The sequence below is a fragment of the Mastigoproctus giganteus genome, chromosome 11, assembly GCF_048544385.1.
Source record: "Mastigoproctus giganteus isolate SK-2022 chromosome 11, ASM4854438v1, whole genome shotgun sequence".
Classification (NCBI taxonomy): domain Eukaryota; kingdom Metazoa; phylum Arthropoda; class Arachnida; order Uropygi; family Thelyphonidae; genus Mastigoproctus; species Mastigoproctus giganteus.
Window position 1 is genome coordinate 12715183 of NC_143585.1, and position 17974 is coordinate 12733156.

The following is a 17974-nucleotide window of genomic DNA, read 5'->3' on the forward strand; positions in this document are numbered from 1 at the left end:
AGTCAATATCTGGGAAATTAAAATCCCCCATTATAAGACTCTCTGATTTACTGGCCCATTCTATTTCCCTGTACAGTATCTTATTATACTCATCAGAGTCATTAGGCCTATAGCACACTCCTACTCTCAATTTTGATTTACCCATGCTTACGTCACACCAATCTGACTCGACACTGCCCTGTCCATCGATGTCGACTGGCTTCACTTCTTTGGATTTTATGTTTTTTAACTAATAGCATAACCCCTCCTCCCTTCTTATCCTGTCTATCCTTTCTGTAGATGTTGTACTCCCCAAATTCCAGTTCTGCATTCCTTATATCTGTGTGACACACGTCTTTGATATCCCAACAATATCTGCCTTTGATGTATTGAGCAATACCTCAAATTAGATTATTATTCTCCTAATAACAATCAGGAGAATGTCCTCCCCCAGCCGACAGTAAAGGGAAACTGCATAAAATTCCCCCAAAGGGGTGATATGGGCACATGCTGCCGAGGGATGGTAGTAATGTGGTATTTTGGTGACAGTGAGATCAGTGTTCCTCACCAGAATAGCCGCCCATGGGATCTCCTCGTCCTCTTGAACAATCTTATAAGCCTACGGATACCCTCTGACTGCTTTACTATGCGAGTATGGCTCTTGAGGAAAGAGGATATTGAGATTCTCATCAGCCTTTTTCCTCAACTGCACTGCAACTGCTCGTTGGGCTTTAATTTGTGCAAATTTTACAGTGGTAGTATTAAATAGTTTAAGGTAAGTCCCCATAATCGAGCCTTAGTTGGCATATACTCTTAACTTTTGTGTAGACCGGGCATTTATTGTGCCAGATGGAATGATCTGCAATAAAATGCAATTTCATTGATTTGCAGTTTGTGCAAGTGGGTGAGTCTTCTTTTTTAGGGAATGAGTTAAAGTCGTGGCCTCTCTCAGCACAGTGTCAACGTGTGGATTGAGCTTGGGTACACTGTGTCACGTGTGCAAAACGACACTTGTAGCAATTGGGGCCAGCCACATGCTCCTTAAAGACTGCCCCAATTTACGAACACTATTTTATTGACTTATTGTTCTTCAGGCTGCGGGGGTGGGGGGCAAAGCTTCATTACCCAGTTGGTAGAATTTCCCACCCTGGCATTTTTTTTTTTGAAACTTCAGGTCTCTTGTTGCAGCACTCTCGCTAGTCTGTGATCAATCTTGTAGCTCTAGTCTGAGTGATGAGTTTCGTTTAAATAGTTTAACAATGGAATTTAATAAGATTAATAAATATTTTTGATTAATTGATACTGCTTCGCATTATATCTAGTTTTACTTTATACCTTACGCTATCAGTTCGAGATATATACGTTGCGCTACTTATTATCGATTACGATATGGCGATTAGTGCAACAATATTGGCGCCAACACCGGTAGTCATATCTTCCAAAAATCACTAGTAAAATTCAAAATAAGAAGCTAACGAATGCTACTAAACCTATTTAATATCTTTGTAAAACACAATGTAGTATGTTAATTAACAAAGAATACGGTAAAACTATCTAAATACTCATCCTTTTACAGCAGCCTCCACCAACTATAGCCGTCCTGAGGAGAGCGTTGGAAGAAATTCGTGGTTCATTCATTTACCTACCATCTTCTGAATGGAGCCTTTTAAATCTGAGAGGTTATGGGGATACCACACCAGATGTTGAAACATTCTATCATCATGCAGATTTTAGTTTTGTAGAGCGAGTAGCTATTTAGAAAAGTAACACAAAGAGCAAAAGAGAACACAGATTTTTTTTAGATGCAGAGGAAGCAATTTGTGTTGTGCTTATGACAAGAGAATAGAATACAGGGTAATAATCCCTAACAGTGATGTGATCTTTTTTTAAAAAATCTGAGTGTCATTGAAGATAAGAAGAGAAATAGAATCTTTTTGTGATATAACTTTTAGCATTGAAATTGATTTATCTTTTTCCAACTGGATAATTTGGAGATTGAGATTTAAGGAATTGGTAGTGGATATTTGGAAAGTTGAAGCTGTTTGATGATAGCAAGGTTTGTTAAACTGGAATGCAATGAGCTATCATCAGCAAAACTATGGATAGGTTTCATCAATAGGTGATTAAGACAAAAAGAGTGAGCACAATAATTGAACCTTGGAGAATAACCAGCATTAGTGAAGATAGGAGAGCCATCTACCATTGGCAGATGGAGATCAGAAAGAAAACTGGATGTCCAATTACAACAAAAAAAAAGTCAGCAATACATGATAAATGCTTATTTGGAGGTTGTTCATGCTAATCACGATCAAAAGCCTTTGAAATGTCAAGAGCAACTGCCTGAGTTTCACCAAACTTTTCCATTCAATTTGTCCACAGATAGGCAACAGAGGCCAGTATATCAACAGTGACAGAATCATATTGGCATTCATTGATCAGGTGAAAGGTTTCAAGATAGTTTAGCAGTTTATGGTTAATGGATTTCTCCATTACTTTAGAAAAAATGTAGAAGTGAGTTCAATAGGATGAAAACTGGATGGAACATTTCACTCTTTAGAAACCCATTCGATTCAAGTAAATTTCCGAACAAAAGGAAAACACCAGTGTAATAAGACAATGCAAAAAAGTGGATAGAGGAGTAAACAAGGGCACAAGTTTTAAGAAAACGTGGAGAAATTACATCAGGGAGAAAATGCTCCGACATCAAGTTTGTTCAAAATCCTTCAGACAGAACACAGGAGACATTGAGTACTGTACTGGAAATGGCTTACTAAAACATCAATACAGGAGTGTGCTTGCCAAGTCAGCTTTCTTTAGGTAAGGTACTAACAAAACTATCAGGTGTTGATGTGGGAGTACCGATGGCAAAATTTGTGGCCAATAGCTTTGGCAATTCTAGAATGTTTGACTACCATTTGGAAAAGGTTTCCTACTCTTAGCTTGTTCAAAATCTAGCTTGGACTGATTAATAAACCTAAATGCAATTCAGTTTCAATATGTAGCATTATATTGAACAGCCATTTCTCATTTATTGGAAAACTAAGATTTAGATAAAGTTGTTATTTGGTTTTTAGGAGCATTAGCAACTAAGGCCATATTGCTCCAGTGCGGTGGTCATTCCCTGACCTTTCCGCATGCTCCGTATTTGGTGGTGACGGGCTCGAACCCCCGGTCTAATCAAGAAGCGTGTGCTACGCACTGCTGCTCCTTCCCACCTGGCTACGGAGGCGCATTTAGATAAAGATTTTAAGGTGTGTAGTAAATTATTTCATACCTGAAAGAATAATTTCACTAACACAACTTCAGCAAACAGTGACCTGATTTAAAACAGTAACCAATGAAAAGAACAGATATCTTGCAGATAATCCCATTTTTCATTCTTTTAATGCCAAACAAGGCTGAGAATGGCCAGAAACGCTGTTGAAGAGACCACCAATTTGCGATCTGAGGTGCCCAGTGGGCCCCACCTCTGTGTACTTGGGATTTTTGTGAGAAAAAGAGCAAGTGTTGGCTTTGTAGTTAGGACTGTATGGTATTCCGGTAGGTAAATGGAATGCAGTGAAATCATCAATAATTGCAATAGCATCAGCATCTTGACCAGCTGGGTCTATGTGCATGAAAAACTGAAACCAGCTAGTTACAATATAAAAAATTGCCAAGGAAAATTACCTCACTTATGAAAATTTAACTGTAGAAAGTCAAACTTCAAAAGAAAGGAAGTCAGAGTTCCTAGTGATTAGCAGAATTCAGAGATCAATAGAGGCAACAGATGAATCTGACAGAATGTAGTTTAAGCCAGATTGGATAGAGGTAATTTCAGATTACTCTGATGAGGAATATCAGAGTGCAGAAATGCAAAAGTACTTCTGAAGCAAGTCATACAGTAATTAGAACTGAGATAAGCAGTGGTTGAATCAACCAATAATCGGAAATTCTCTCAGAAAAGTAAGTGGGCCTTGGCAGAATGTAAGTGGAAATGGACATTGAGATTAGAACTGAGACCCAAGTATATTTGTGAAATGACTGAGGAATATGAAATGTTGTGTGAAGTAATGAAAGTTTTGAATATGGCATAGAGATACTAAGCTCCTTGATATAAATGTGGCCTCAACAATGCCCAGGACTATCTCGCAACTGGCCTGTGAACTGGTGTTCATAGACCAGCTGATCCAAATGCCACCTAAAGCTGTCCTATCTGGCCTGTGAAGTTTTAGAGCTGTACCCTTGAAATGTATAAGATTGATTCTTGCCATGACACTTATCAGTTTCAAAATATATCAATCTTACTGCATGATGGAAGAGATGGGGATTGTTGGAGCTTTGCTCTGGACATGGGTTTCACCACTTCAAGCCTCCAATAAGAAGTGGTGTACTGAATTGGTTGATGAGTCATCTACCACTTAGTGTGGCCTGGTAATAGATGGGCAGCATTCCTGTGTGGTGTGAACGTCACACCTCAAACCCTGCTTACGTTCATTCCACCTGGTTACTTCCAGTATACTAGGTGCTGTATTTCAGGACTTGCACACAGGGATTATACCCAGGATTATTAACACCCATCATTGTGAATCATGTGCAAGCAGAGGATTTGGTTGTCACAAATCAACCAACTTTGCCAAAATTTAGTCTACTTGAAGTTTATAGGTCGTACATGACCCTCTTCAACCCATGCAATACCACCACTTTGCTTATTGGAGGCTTGAAGTGGCGAAACCCATGTTTAGTCTCTAGAGCAAAGTTTCCGGCATCCCCCCCCCCATACTTCTCCTTCAACCCATGCACGGTACTAAGTACTATAGGTTTTGATACCTTTCGTGTTTGGGATTTCATAAAAAAAAAAGTGTCAACTGAATATCAGTTCCATCATTTTACACTCCCAGGTGTCAAGACCCAGCTTGTCATACCTGACAAGCTGGGGCTTGCAAGAAGCCTCAAGGATAAAAGTGAAAGTTAATTCCCTCAATTAATTTGTTGTGAAAGTTAATTAGCTGACACTAAAATTCTAATAAGTGCTTTAGTAATTAAATGCATTTTAGTGAAAATTATTTTATTTCTAGATGCTATACATTATTAGCATTTCTTTTTAAATAAGTGCATCACAGATATCTATAAAACTAGAATTATTTTGATGCATACTGGCTTTTTGAAATCATGACCATTCAACCGCATATATCATGGAACAATGATTTCTAATAACTTCTTCCTCATGGAAGAGAGAAATCACATGCACACAGCACATATTAAGTAGCCTCAAAGGAAAAACTATTCATAGGACCATTCAATTTTAAGTAATTAATAATTAACCGTGGCAGAGGAAGAAAATCAGCAACTGTTTTTGTTTTACCACCCAAAATGCTCCATACAGCAGTCCTGCAAAGATCACTCAACTCTGGAACACCTGTTGATCTCTTTACTAACCAGTTCCGTAATTCATAATCCATTATATGAAAGTTATCCTGTGCATCTGAGCTGGCCTGATTTCCCAACCAACCCAGATTACGCACATTTGCTCCAGCGGCCACTAACATAACTACTAACTGTCTTTTACCATATCTTGCTGCATAAAAGAGAGGTTGAAGGCCAAGATAATCATAAGTATTTGGATTACAACCAGAATAGATTAATTTTTCTGCTACCGAGTCACTATTAAGAGTAACACTTAAGTGAAGAGGTGACTGCCTTAAAATTGTGCACACATTTAAATCACATCCTCTTTCTATAAGAGTTTCCACAATCTTGATACTTTCATTTTTGGCCTTAGAAAAACAATGTTCTTCATCAATTAACCTCTGTATAGCAGCAATTAAAGGGGTATCTCCATGATGATTGAATTGATTGACCTGTAAAAACAAGAAAAATATCCAAATTAGAAAATTAATTAAAATCAATCAAATTAATAAGGAGAAAAATAAGGAGAGTGCAGTGTTAAAAAAGAAACAAAAAAAAAAAAAAAACATTTACATTGAATGGTAAAAAGAAATTCTGATGCCAGCAGTTACTGATGAAAATGAAATTGGCATTTTGTTGAAAATATAAACATTTTCAAAAAAAAAATCGAAATGAAAATAAAGGACAAAAAGTTGATCTCTATAAGAGTTGTGAGAAAATATGAATGGCAAACCAATGTGATTCTTGACTAATGGATAAATAAATAAAAAAAATAATAATAAATCCTATAGCTGTTTTCAAGGAAACTAAGATCATAAGGCATCAGCTGGTTTTATGTTTGCTGTATGAAAAACGAAAGCTAGAGTTTTGCACTGGATCAAGCACAGCACCCACAATGTGAGCTGTCTTCAGAAATATTGTAGTTCGGGTGTATTTCCAGTTTTTGAATGTAAACAATTTAACACAGTGAAACCTCTTTCGATGGATACCTCTTTTTGTGGACATGGCTTGGGTCCCAGCCATAAGTATTTGAAATTGTTACTCCAAAACTGATGCTCTCTAGTATACATGGACACTATGATGGTTGTCCATTTTGATTTTTCAAACTCCCTACAACAGACACTTAAATTTTTTAAAGAGTAACATTTTCACTAACATATTCATTGCTGGCGACACACATACACATTTTCATAGGTCTTCCTTTAGCAATGAAGAGACAAGCAAACGCCAAGGACATTACAGAACAGTGACACTAATTAGACTTCCAACAGCCATGGATTACTTATGAAGTAGATTGCAGAATGTTGTTAATATGATGACCACTGCTGATATATAATTCACAAACTTTGTTTTGACTGTTTGAAGCAGTTCCACTGGTATGCACATCACTTAGCAAGGCAATAAAATTGTAAATCTGAGAGAGACACTGTTGCTGTGTGTGTGTGTGTGTGTGTGTGTGTGTGAGAGAGAGAGAGAGAGAGAGAGAGAGAGAGAGAGAGTGTTTTAGTATGAATTGGAGAATACAACTGTAATAGAGAACTATACGATAAATTTATCCATCACATCCGCTTCTCAACTACTAGTTCAAGGAATAATTGCAAATTTTAAGTTGAAATATTTACAAATGGTTCTTAACCACCGATTTCAACACTTGATGAAGAAAAAAGTTGTGAAAACTTTGCAAAAGTATAGAGGTATTACAAGCAATAATCTGGATTAGGCAGCATGGAATGTGGTGAGCAACTCTATAATTAAAAACTATTCCACAAAGCAGAATTTGATTTGTTGGTTAGTCAGAGTGATGGTGACTTTGCAGATGCAGTTGATACATCTGTACTTAATGGCTTACTACAGACAATATGAAATTCTTCACTGAGCAGTGATGAATATGTTTCTGTAGACTCTAATGAAAGCATAAACACTGAAGTAAAGGACACTCACTGTAAGAGAATTTACAAAGAATGAAGAACTTATGGAGGAAGATGGTGGAGAATCTGAAAAGGGATGAACAGCAGTGTGACCCAGAATTAAAAAAATATGCTGATGCATTACATTACCTAAACACATTAAAAGAATTCCATGTGAGCAATCTAATTATCACAGTGACTACTGCGATGAATGCAAAATTACTGCATAATTTAAATAGCTTATCATCTTGCATACAAAATTATCTGTATTTTACATTTTTCATTTTGTGTACTCTGTTATTTTATAAAATAACAGAAAAAAAATATATAATTAAGATAAGGGTGGATGCATCCCTCCATTGCAAACTGTTGATGTCCTGTTTCTGCACAGCAACCTACTAAAAATTTGGTAAATTGATTTTATTATAAATGTTTCATTTTTTTTGTAATTTTTATGTATTAAACATGCTACAATAAAATATTAATATTAATGATTGATTTATCTTTAATTTAAAGCTAGCTATTGTATTATTACTGATGTAATAATACAATAATTAATAAGGCAAGAATATTGTAATAACAGGGGTTGACAACCTGTGGCTTGCGAGCCACATGTGGCTATTTGAGCATGTAACTGCAGCTCTTAACTTTTAGCCCACATGAAGCAACAATGAAAAAACACCTTTGCTTACTGAGATTAACTCAGTCTCTTCTACCAGCCAATGCACACTTGAAGAGTGCAAAAACCCATAAATTAAAACTTCCAAAAGTAAAACCTAAACATATGCTAAATGAAAATTTCAAAATATTAACAGAATTTCATCTGATGAGACATCCATTCAGGTCTAAACCTCAGTATTTCTTCTACTATGCTTTCCATACCAATGAAGAAACACTGTTCGAGACTTAGACTTATAGATGTCAGATGAACAAGTGAGACAAGTGGCAGAGAAAAAAAGTGCATGGAATGCATATAAATTATCAGGTGATTCATACGTCAATGGTAGATAAAAATTAGTCTTTAATCAAGTTGCAAAGGAGGTTAGGCAAGCTAAGGCAGATTGTGAGAAGTCTCTGGCAAAGAGAGGCAGTAAAGATTTCTATGCACAGTAGCAGGAAGGCAACGCAACTTGATGTCAATGGCTTAACCTGGGTTAATGGAATGACCCTGCTCAGGTTGATGAAAAACTGAAATAGGTATTTTGCATCTTTATTCACATATGAAGAATTCTTTAGGGGAGGGAATGATAGCAGTTTATCAAACTGCAATGGGGAGATGACTGTGATAACTGAAAAGAAAGTGGATTTTTTTTTTTTTTTTTTTTTTTTTAGGAGCATTAGCAATTAAGGCTCCGGGGATATGCGGTTGTCATTCCCTGACCTTTCCGCACCCGCCGTATTTGGTGGTGGGCACGGGCTCGAACCCCGGGTCTAATCAAGAAGCATGTGCTATGCACTGCTGCTCCTGCCCACCTGGCTACAGAGGCACCGGAAGAGGAATTGTTGAGCCCTTGAATGGATCGGGTAAGCTGAATGTCAATGGCATTCTTCCTCTAGCTGAGACTGCATACTCACATGGGGGGGGGGGGCATACATTTAATTTGAGGAAGGATGGTTGCAGGATAAGTGTGCAGAAGTTTGCCTTTGGCCAGTAGGTGGTTGATTGTTAGAACAGGCTTCCATTTGTTGTGGAAGTGGATGGTTTGAATAAATTCAAGGAAGACTAAACACATTCTTGGATGATGTGGATGGGAGAAGTGTGTTTTTTTTTTTTTTTATTTATTTTTTTTTGCTGATGCTATATAAGCGTGCTGTCTTGCATCATTTGCTATTACTACTACTAATCTCATTTGGATTGAGAGAATGTGTTTTATCAAAATTTCTTGTTAAATTGAAGGACACAGTGCAGTGTTAAAAAAAACAACTCTGAAATTAGTATTAATTGCAGAGTGCAAGGAAGTTATGTTTTGCTTCACCAGTGAATAAATAAATAAGAAGTGACATGTTTCCATCTTCCCATTTTTTCCAGCTAGTGTTTGAATTTCAGCAAACCATCAGCCTTAATTACCTATGGAAGCAACTTATTCCAATGATCAATAACTCACCGACTAAAGAAAACAAAAAAAAAACTATAATCCAGAGAATTTACTTAATAGAAATTATACCTGTTTCTGTCATTTAATACCTTGAAAACTTCACCTTCATTTTGCTATCAGACAAACTGCTAATCGGCAACAAAAGGAGATTTTTAGGATATGGTCAGATAACTTCTAACATGTTTGCCGATAAAATGATCAAAATCATTTTAAGAGCTATTTTCAGTTTTCCAGATTATATACCAGAGTTTTTCACCTAGCAGCCCTCACTCATAACCAACTTAACTTGGCTGAGACAAAAGTCCTTAACTTTCACCTAGAAGAGACTTAACCCCCACTTTTTGCAATTGGTAGGGAAGAATAGTGATTGTGGTCAGGAGTGAAAGTGATAATGTACCTAGTTATGAAACTTTCCATTATCAGATGTATCTCTCTTTGTATGGATGCTCTATTGCCAATCTCACTAGGCAGGCACACTGCCAGTCTTTGGACTTTATCAAAACGTTTAATTATTTAGATGGGGCTTCCATAGCTGAGTGGTCAAGAGAGGGAGTGCAGTAGCACACTCTTTGAGTAGACCACGGTTCAAGACTGCTAAATATGGTCGACTTGCCAACCCGCACTGGACCAGCGTGGCAGATTATGGTCCATTTTCTCTCAACATGAATTGTTGAGGAGGCTTCCATCCTGCAGTGGGTTGATAATGACTGCAGTTAACCTTTCCCCCCCCCATACTTGAATACACCTTCCAGTGTGGTCTTATAATTACTTTGTATAGTGAAATTATAACAGCCCCATTTTCACAAGCAAATTTTTTGATAAATCATGAAGAGGATACCATAAAAAAAATTTTTATTAAAAGAAATCCAACAATAATAGAATATCTGTGAAAACATATGCAGAATGTAGTGTTTCCTCACTTATTGTCGTCATGTAACATTCTAAAAAGAAAAAAAAGCAATGACCATATTTGTATACCATTTGATCTCAATTCCACTTTCTCCTTTTTGAGAAGATGGACAAAAAACTTCAGATATTCTAACATACTGAAATCCACGAACAATGGCTAATATTGTCCATTTTTGTAAAGACTGAAATTTTATCCATGGACAGTTTGAATTACTTCTGAACTTCATGTATGAATGGAAGATTTTTTTTATTATCATTACTCTAGTGAAGGTACCTGACCCCCCCCCTCCACCCAATGTATTTGGAGAATATAAAACAATCTTCAGATAAGTCACATAATTAGAAAAATAATCTAAAAAATTTTTTAAAAAAATGCAAAAATCACAGAAAACAGTGAGAAACCATTACTGTTAGGTTGGTTAGCTGGCTGAGGATTTTTTTATTTTTTTTAGCACAACTTAAAAATTGTCCACAGGGAAAATCTGCCTGAGAATTGACTGACTAGTCTTACCTGAAGAGATCTCAATTTAAGAATATCTCCAGCCTTCTCCTCTCCAAACCAATGACAAACCCACTATCCATATTCTCATGTAAGAGGCCACTACATGAAAACAAAAGCACATGGCAGATCACATGCTCAGCATAGCCTGTGCTGTGCAGTAAAGATGAGCAAAGCATTTAATGGAAGCTCTGAACCTTACATCAATAAATTCAGTTGGTCTATATTTGAAAAATATAAAACAAACATATTTGAAAACCATACATCAAACTTTATTGAAATCCACAAGAAAAGTAAACTTTCCATAAAACTGCAAAAGACACTAGTGCTCATAATCTTCCAAGAAAATAACTTACAGGCATCTTTCAGTACAAGCACAAAATTAAATAAAAATTGCTCAAGCAGTAAAATTAACTACATGCCATTAAGCATTATATGTGAATGTATATTACTGACCTTTACTCCAGCATCTAATAAAAGATTGACAGCTTCCACACTAGGATGGGGAGAACTTATTATATGTAACAATGGAGTGTTGGCATATATATCTTCAGAAGTAACGTTAGCACCCTTATCAATAAGATACCTAATAACATGAACACTTCTTTGGGCACAAGCATGAATTAATGGAGTACAACCATTTTGATCTACACAATTAATGTCACTTCCAGCGTCAATCAACATTTTTATTGCCTCTATAAATTAAAAAATAAATAAATAAAAATATATATATAGATGATTTGCAATTTAATATTAAATTTTCTAAATAAAAATATAGCATGCAGAAAGTAAATGAGAAGATACTGATACAGGTTACCCTCGTATAACATGGTAGTTAGGTTCCTATAAAATGTGTGGGAAAGTTATATGGAACTAAGAAAAAGTACAAAAAGGGAGGTTATGTTCCAAAAGCTAACAAAAAGACACTACTTTGTTAACAAAACCATACCATTCTAGATTTCGTGTATCTTCTACTCTCTCTTTAAAAAATCAGTAATCTGGGTTTGTGTGCTTTTGCTTGATAAATCTTTGTGAATTTCACCATATGGAACTAAGCATCTTTGAAGCTCACTTTTAAACTTTCGGAGCTCCTTTCATTCAAGAAATAACCTCCTAATTGCTCAGCTAACTTTCCCATATGCTTTTTAATGTAAAATTTGGAAATTTAGAATTTTCATCTGCACTATCATCTTCTGAATTGATTTGGTTTTACCTCTGATGCCATTTCCACCAAATCTGCTTTGCCAGCCTCTTTTTCTACCAGTAATTCTTGAACATCTTCAGTAACTATATCTTTTTAAAAAAAATTTTTTTTAGGAGCATAGGTGGCTAAGGCCATGTTACTCTATGTATATTGTCTATAAATTGCATGTGTCCAGAGGTCAATTTTCTGTTTTGCTGGACGAAAAACCAGATATTCCGGGAGAAAAACCATGCTACCCTTGCCTGAGCCCAACTAACTCAGCCACATTGTGAAAAAGACCCATAAAAACTCCTCCTGTCATTGATGGGATCCGAACTCAGATCTTTTCCACCCGGTGTGGGGAGGAGGGCGATTCTATCAACTGTACTACCCACAAGGGCTTCAGTAGTCATATCATCAAACCCTTCCACTCCTACCAACGTAGCAAGTTCTACTATGACACCGATTCAGTTTTTTTGGCGGTTTGACCATACAGTATTTCCTGAATGAACTGACTCTGGCCATACATTTTTCCACACGCATTTAACACTGACGGTTTTACTTCTTACAGCGATAAAGATATGATTATGATACAGTCCACAATTGAGAAATGTTTCCCCGTCTCCATTACTTTAATTGATTTGGAATCAATTTTTTCCAAAATACATTGTAATGATTTTCTGATGTAATGAGTTTTAAAGGTGGATATAATGCCTTGATCATCATTCTTCTCCTTCTCGGTGATTCCTTTCTACTTCTTACTCTCTCTCTCTCTCTCTGTGTATGTATGTATGTAACTTAGAAATTTATTTTTTGGCTGGTGCAGCATAAGCCTCAGGCTTCCTTGCACCATATGGCTAATAATAATAATAATAATAATAATAATGGCTGAATGAAAGTTGTATTAACCTAGTACAATTGTGGCAGTAGGAACATAACTTCAACACTTGGATGACTTAAATCTTTTGTTTGGCTAGTGTGCTATCCAATAGTAATAAAACTTGGAAATCTAGATTTTTCCACAAGTTCAATAGCACACAGGGATTTCCCAACAAAAAAAAAAAAAAAAACAGGGATTTCTCAATAAATTTTTTTTTGACTAGCATGTTAACAGAGGGGATTCAAAGAGAGTGAAAATGTTGAAAAATTACATCCAACATAATAGCAGAGTTTACCCCGCACAAAAGTTCAAAAATACCTGTTATGCAAGGTTTACCAAAATTCTCTAACCATGTTAGAGTGAAATCGTGTTATATAAGTACCGTGTTGCATGAGGATTTCCGCAATTTATCAATCGTGTTAGAGTGAAACCGTGTTGTTCAAGTACCGTGTTATATGGGGATTGCCGTATTTTTCTTAAGTGGCTTATTGCAGGAGTGTCAAATTCCCAAGTACTCAGGGACCACATAAGTGTGGCATTACTGAAAGAAATATACTAAACATTTACACATAAAGTTGTTTTCCTGTTTCTGCACAACAAACAGATTAAAAAAACTTTTAAGGTGAAGCACTTTCAGCTCAAATATTTTTTATTTGCAAGTGTACATTTCTAGCTATCTTATCATATGCCTTATCAAGATAAACAAATGCTACATACAGGATCCTAACATCCCCCAGCTTGGCTAAAACCTGAATTTTCTTCCCTAAGGTTACATTCAATAGTATTTCTAACCCTCTTAAGATACTTGCACAGATTTTACCCAATGCACTAAGCAGTAAAATTCCTTTACAATTTCCATATTCAATTTTACTTCCCTTCTTATATATTAGTAAAATCAATGCTTTACTATAATCTTCTGGAACTTATCAGAAAATGAATAAAGATAATGTGTAATCACCACCACCATAACAGCACGATTTTACCTCCACCTTTCAAGCATTTCTGATCTAATTTCATCTACACTATTGCCTATCCATACTTGATATTTTCATGACTTTTTTTACCACAATAATAGATGATGTTTAAAATTTCCCTAATTTCAAAGGTCAGCTGAATAATTACTCATGGGAGGAGGGAAATGCATAGGTTGCCTATTTCCTTTTCTCTTATTAATTCGTTATTTTTTTTTTTAATTTTCTTCTTATTATTATATTTTTATTTATTTCTTTATTATTATTATTATAATTTTTTTTTTGGCTGTACAGCATAAGCCACAGGTTTCCTTGCACCTCATGGCCACTGCTAATACTAATATTAATTTCAAGCTTTTCTTCTTCTTCTTCAGTTAAGTCTTCAACTCCTTTAGGTTTAGCAAATTAAAATATGTACACTGAGTGGACAGAAATCATGGGATACCTACCTACCCGTTACTAGGTAGGTAGTAATGGGTAGGTAGGCAATCACACAGTGAGAGGTACTGAGTCCACTTGTTCACGAAAGTGTTCCACAGGTATTTCCATCCATGCTTGCTGCACCGCTGTCCATAATTCCGTCAAATTCCTGGGTGGAAGATCCAAAGCTCGAACAGACCTTTCCACAGCATCCCAAAAATGCTCAACAGGGTTCATGTCTGGTGAACAAGGAGACCATTCCATGGTGGTAAAATCTGTGGAATGCTCTTAGAACCACGTTCTAGTCACCACGGCTCTTTGTGGAGGTGCATTGTCCTGCTGGAAGAATCCATTGTCATGTGGGTACAGGAAGGGATGCAGATGGTCTACAAGAATGGGAATGTAACCCGGACTGTTCAGAGATGCATCTAGACCAGGGCTTCTTAAACCTTTTTTCATTCCCGACCCCATTTATGATTGCGAGTTTCTTGGCGACCCCATATAAATATAAAAGAAAGATAAATTAATATTTTTTGATGATTTATTTATTAGGTAACAATATACATATACATATGAAAATATATAGTTTTAGAATTCGTTTTGAAACATACAAAAATCTAAAATTAAAAATTGCACAAAAAATTGTAAAATTGTATTTATTATAGTTACAAAAATTATATGCCCTATTTTTCATCAAAATTGCATTTTTTGCAATAACATAAATAAAAGGGGATTCTGACTGTCTTAGTTCGCTCGAATATATTCGAACGCAGTCGTTGAGTGGTAAGTATTAAATTAAAATTAAAGTAAAAAATTTAATGAGATGGATGTGCCTGTTTTTTATTGCATAACAAATTAAATCTTGGTGGAATGTTTGATACTGCTGGACGTAAGACCTCTTCAACATTTTTTAGCGCTGAACGATACTGGGATTTAATATGTGTTAAAGCTGAGAAAGTAACTTCACATAAATATGTGGTGTTGAATGGCAGAAGTACATTTAACGCCATATCAGTGATTGTGGGAAATTCAGTTCTAGTTCCGATCCAGAATTCAGTCAAGGACTTTTTTTGAAATTGTAGTTTTAAGTTTGAGTCACTCGAAAGCTCAGCAAATTCCTCTTGAGCTTTAAGTGGCAGGTGATCAATCTCACTTAAGCCAATCCAAAACGGCTTTTGAATCCAAACTATTTTTTGGAAATCAATATTTAATATAAAATATATACGGAACTGTGTTTCTAGGGCTTTTAAGTGATCTACAATAATTTTTGCAATAAAAGTTTTGCAATGAATTTTCTCGATTATAAAATTGTCGACACTGGAAAACATTTCGAACGAATTTTTTTCTACCCTACTTTTCCAAATGTTGATCTTTTTGATAAAACTTTCAATTTTATCATTCGAAGTAAATATATCGCAATTTTTTCCTTGGAGAGACAAGTTGAGATCGTTTAATTTCGCAAAAATATCTGACAAATAACACAGCTTGGATAGCCATAAGTCATTTTGAAAAAAAGCAGCAAGTTCACATTTTCGTTTGGTTAAAAATATTTCGATCTCGTCCTTTAATAGCAATAATCTTCTTAAACTTTGACCTCTTGACAACCATCTTACTTCTGCATGTAATAATAAAGTTGTGTAGTTGGAATCCGTATCCTTACAGAGATTTGAAAATAAGCGGCTGTTAAGGGCATGGCTCTTAATAAAATTTATAATCTTAACAGCATCCTGAAGCACATCGTTCAATTCTGGTGCTAATTTTTTTGCTGCAAGGGCCTCTCGGTGAATAAGGCAGTGAGTAAAAGTTATATGATCATAATGAGCAGCTTGAAAAAATGATTTAAAACCAAAATTTTTGCCGGTCATCGCTCTTGCACCATCTGTGCATATTCCACAGCAATTTTTCCATTCTAAACCTTCTGTTTTTAAAAATTCGTCAACTTTACAATATATGTCTTTCCCTGTAGTATGGTCTACCATAGGACGACAAAATAACAATTCTTCCTCCACGCTTTCTTTATAAACATACCTGACATATACTAATAACTGAGCCAATTTAGTAATATCAGTTGTTTCGTCCAACTGAATTGAAAATTTTGGGCTTTCTTTAATTCTTGTAATAAGTTGCACTAATTGGTCCTTGTTAATATCAGAAATTCTATTCGAGACAGTGTCGTTCGACAAAGGAATTTTTCGAATATCATCGCCATATTTACTTCCATGTAGTATTTCTACCATTTTAATAGCAGCAGGTAATACAAGATCTTCTCCAATGGTGAACGGCTTTTTATTTTTAGCAATACAGTATGAAACTTCATATGACGCTAGTAAACATTTTTCACTAACGGTTATAAATTTTTCAAAGGATTTTTTTTCTTTATTTAAAGATTTATACAGTCTTTCAAAATATTCTTTTGGTTTATTGACATATGAAACATGCTTTGATTCAAGATGTCTTTTTAATTTTGATGGTTTCATACTCTCTGGAGCCAATAATTCATTGCAGATCAAACAAAGAGGTTGTTCATTACCCTTACAATTTTGAAATGTAAAGCCAAATTGAAGAAAAGACTCATCGTATTTTCTTTTTCGCACATAAGATGCCTGTTTTTCAATATTTTGTCCTGCCTGAGAAGAGTTTGTAGCATTATTATCTGCGTCATTGCTATTCTTATTTAAGTTCAGCCATTTATCCATGGCCAAAAATGATTTTGATCCTAAAATACAATAAATATATAAAAATAACATATTGCATATAATAATTGATTTATTAATTACCGAATAAATAAAAAAAACTAAAATCTCGTTACGGCAGAACACTGACAATTGACTACACTAGAAGAGCGTCAATACTACACTAGTTCACATTACAGTCAGTGTTATTGAATCATAGTCTCGCTGCACGTGTGCGCGCGCGCATTCCTCCCTTTGTTTGTGTGCAGGTGTGTGAGTGTGACTCTGCACAAATACACATCTAGATGTTATAAAATCGCGTATTTAAATATTTGACATTAAAATCTCTCGCGACCCCAAATGGGGTCGTGACCCATAGTTTAAGAAGGCCTGATCTAGACATACCATAGATCCCAATGTGCCAGTCAGTTGAACACCCCTCCGACCATTACCAACTGTCCACCTGCCCGAACAGTTCCTTGTTGACATGACAGGTGCATAGCTTCATGCAGTTTTCGCCAAATATGCACCCTCTCGTCCACTCGAAATAACTGGAAATGGGACTCATTGGACAAGGAGACCTGTCCCCAATCATTCAAGGTCCAGTGCTGATGTTTCCTAGTCCAGTTGAAGCATAGTCCTGCATAGTGGTATTTGCAATGGGACTCTGGTGGGTCGGTGGCTCCCATAACCTATTGCGGCTAATGATCGCTTGATGGTCTTGGTGGAGTCATTTCTGTCACTTCCCTTGTTGAAGTTGGTGGTGATTTGTGCCACTGTCGATCTCCATTGTGGCTAAAACAATGTGAGACAGACATCAACGGCCACGTTCATCCACCACCTTTCCCCACAATGAGATGTTATTCCGGAAATAGTGTATTCCCGATACACTCGTGATATTGTCGAATGGCATTTTCTGTACCACCTCCGGGATAGAGTGACCCATGCGTCGGGCACCCACTGTCATCCCTCTTTAAAAGTCTTAACTCAGAATGTTTATCCATAATGATATCAAATTACTGTCTACATGAATGCGGTGTACCTATATACCTACCAAGCAGCGGGTTGTG

The 17974-nt window shown here is 36.0% G+C and overlaps 1 protein-coding gene across 2 annotated transcripts in view; it reads right to left on the reverse strand.

The window, feature by feature from the left end:
* Positions 1-5115: 5115 nt before the first annotated feature.
* The window catches only part of LOC150077723 (uncharacterized), a 36406-nt gene continuing 23547 nt past the window's right edge, over positions 5116-17974 (reverse strand). For both annotated transcript variants that reach the window (XM_090385534.1, XM_090385533.1), the window contains exons 4-5: positions 11235-11473; positions 5116-5819 (exon numbers count right to left, since the gene is read on the reverse strand). In XM_090385534.1, coding sequence (XP_090241660.1) covers positions 5220-5819; positions 11235-11473 — 839 coding nt within the window. In that variant the 3' untranslated portion in view covers positions 5116-5219. The remainder of the gene's footprint in view (positions 5820-11234; positions 11474-17974) is intronic.